This window comes from Phalaenopsis equestris, unplaced genomic scaffold, assembly GCF_001263595.1.
Source record: "Phalaenopsis equestris unplaced genomic scaffold, ASM126359v1 Scaffold000202, whole genome shotgun sequence".
NCBI classification, from domain to species: domain Eukaryota; kingdom Viridiplantae; phylum Streptophyta; class Magnoliopsida; order Asparagales; family Orchidaceae; genus Phalaenopsis; species Phalaenopsis equestris.
In genome coordinates, this window is record NW_018164644.1 from 3,512,984 (window position 1) to 3,515,559 (window position 2,576).

General features: G+C 40.8%; 1 protein-coding gene across 1 annotated transcript; it reads left to right on the top strand.

Moving 5' to 3' along the window:
* The first annotated feature begins 302 nt into the window (after positions 1-302).
* On the top strand, positions 303-1,476 carry LOC110022820 (ethylene-responsive transcription factor 5-like). The gene has a single exon (XM_020721933.1). It carries the CDS (start codon positions 349-351, stop codon positions 1,141-1,143), a length of 795 nt encoding a protein of 264 aa, XP_020577592.1. The 5' UTR covers positions 303-348; the 3' UTR covers positions 1,144-1,476.
* Positions 1,477-2,576: the final 1,100 nt, after the last annotated feature.

Sequence of the window (2,576 nt, forward strand, 5' to 3'; positions counted from 1 at the left end):
GTATTAAAAAATTCAATATTATGAATGTAGATAAAATAATTAGGCGTTGAATTGAATATTAAAACATTGATATTTATGTAAATATAGTTGGAATATTAAGATCAAATATGAAAGCTGTAAAATTAGATATATATATAAATTATTATTATTATTATTATTTTACAAAAGCTCAATTTTTCGGTTAATAGAATCAATGCACCAATTCCATCGGAACCAGTCTTGCTGACAACACGCCTTGCTTTCGCCCTCTCCATATATATACTCCCTGAGCTTCCTAGCTTCCTCCAACTAAGCTCCAGCATTTCCACTCTCACTTCACCATCTTCTCTCTCTCTCTCTCTAACCTCCATGGAAACCACCCAATTCTTCTCCACACTCGACCTAATCCGCGAGCATCTTCTCGGCGACGCCACCACCTCCTTCGACGATCTCTTTACCAGCCTCCCCTCCTCCCCGCAGGCCACCACCACCTCTTCCGAAGACCTCACCATCTCCGATTACCTCGATCAGACCGATACCAACACCTCACCCACCCCAAAATACGCCGAGGGTTTCAGATTTCGCCAGCCTTCTCACAAAATAATCCGATTCGGCGCCGATCAATCCGAAATCGGCCTCACCATCGAAATCCCCAGCGCCGCCGCTCCGAAGGTGGAGTGGATCAACGAACTTTCTCCGCCGGAGCTGTTCGGTTTCAATCGATATCGCGGCGTGCGGCAGCGGCCGTGGGGGAAGTTCGCGGCGGAGATCCGCGATCCCAAACGCCGGGGATCTAGGGTTTGGCTCGGGACTTTTGATTCTGCGGTGGAGGCTGCGCGGGCATACGATCGCGCCGCGTTTCAGATGCGCGGCAGCAAAGCGATTCTTAATTTTCCCAATGAGGTTGGAAGCTCGGCGGATTGGGTTCGGCCGGCGATGGGGGTGGAGAAGAGGGGGAGGGAGGAAGTGGGGGCAGAGAGGGAAGCGAAAAGGAAGAGAGATGAGGAATCGGAGAGGTATATTCCGTCGGTAGCGCCGTTAACCCCGTCGATGTGGTCGGTGGCGTGGGAAGGATCGGATGTTACGGAGTTCTTCAATTTGCCGCCGCTCTCGCCTTTATCTCCTCACCCGTCGTTGGGGATAACACAGCTTCTGGTTATTTGAGATGATAAAGAGAAAAGAAAGAAGAATGCTTCCAGCAAAAGCTTGAAGATTGCAGGATTTAAAACTTCCTGTAATAAATTTGTAGTTTCAGTCTCAATTTTACTAATAAGAAGGAAGTTGATTGAATTACATGTTAATAATGTGCACAGTTTGGCAAATGATTTTTGTGCTCTATTTTTCTTCTTAAGGTTAGAGGTCATGTTTGTGTTTGTATATAGGGAAAAGTGTCAAAATACTCCTGATTATTTAAAACGTTTTTAGGAGGCGTGCAATTATTGGATTTAAATTGGAAAATAGAAATGAACTGAGGGGCCATTTGGGGTAACTTATAGGTGTGGGTGACATTTTGATTATAGAATACTTGTTGATCAGTTGATCAGTTTTGATTGGAACATCTATAATGCGATGTTCACTTTATTTTTTGTGGGATTTTTTGGTTGCAATGGATGGTCTCTTTGCTCAGTTGCGGAATTTTTTGGTAGTAGAGCATTTTTTACTTTGTTCTTTTGGGGGTTTTTTTTTTTTGGGAGATTTTTTTTTTTGTGGTTTTTTTTTTTTTTTTTTTTTTTTTTTTTTGCGATGGGTTATATTCTTTGTTGATTCCTTTCGAATATTTCACATTTTTTGGATAATTTTAAGGTTAATTGGGTGAATGAGGCTTTGCACGGTTCTCCTTTTCAAAAGGTTGTTTTGGGTTGTTCAAATGCTACGTTTGCTTTAGTTGAAGGACATGTTGGAGGCTCTGTGTGATGTCCTTGTTGGTGGCCTTGGGTGCATGTTGTACATGAGCTTGGGTCTATGGGTTGGAAAAGGCATGTGCGTGGATGTGTGTGTTTGTGTGTGTATGCTTGTGTGTGAAGTGCCTGTTTGTGGCACGTGAGTGTGTGTGTGTGTTGGTGGGTGTGAAGGTTGTGTTGATGGCATGCAGTCATTTATCTAGATAGCTAGTCAACTTATCCAGATTATGGACGGAATTGTCCTTTATCCAGAAACAACGACAAATCAGCTCTTTTTCAAACGCACAAACCAAACAACAAGTCATTTTATCCGGATCAGGTGTTGATCAACAGATTATCATGATAAGCTGCTTATCTGGATAAGCTGCAACTGCCCTAAACAGATCCTGAGTTAATTTGATTGATTCGGTCCAGTTTAAGAAAAAAACAGGGTTATTATTTAAAAAATGTTGAAGTTTGACTTTTGATTTAGGGTTCAGTTCGACTTCTTAAGTAGCTAAATGAACAAAAAACTAAATTTTTTTAGGTAAATCTTCCTTAAAATGATTGGAAGTAAATATTCTAATGACGAGTCTTACATAATCTTCACCTAATAAACTTCATTTTCTTTCGTTATTATCATATTCTTATATCTTCATACTTTATTTTAATTTATGTAAAATCAAACCATTTAAATCGAAATAATTAACATCCATT

Excerpts from the sequence above, each read along its gene's own strand:
- LOC110022820 (XM_020721933.1), top strand. The coding sequence starts at position 349 with ATGGAAACCACCCAATTCTTCTCCACACTCGACCTAATCCGCGAGCAT.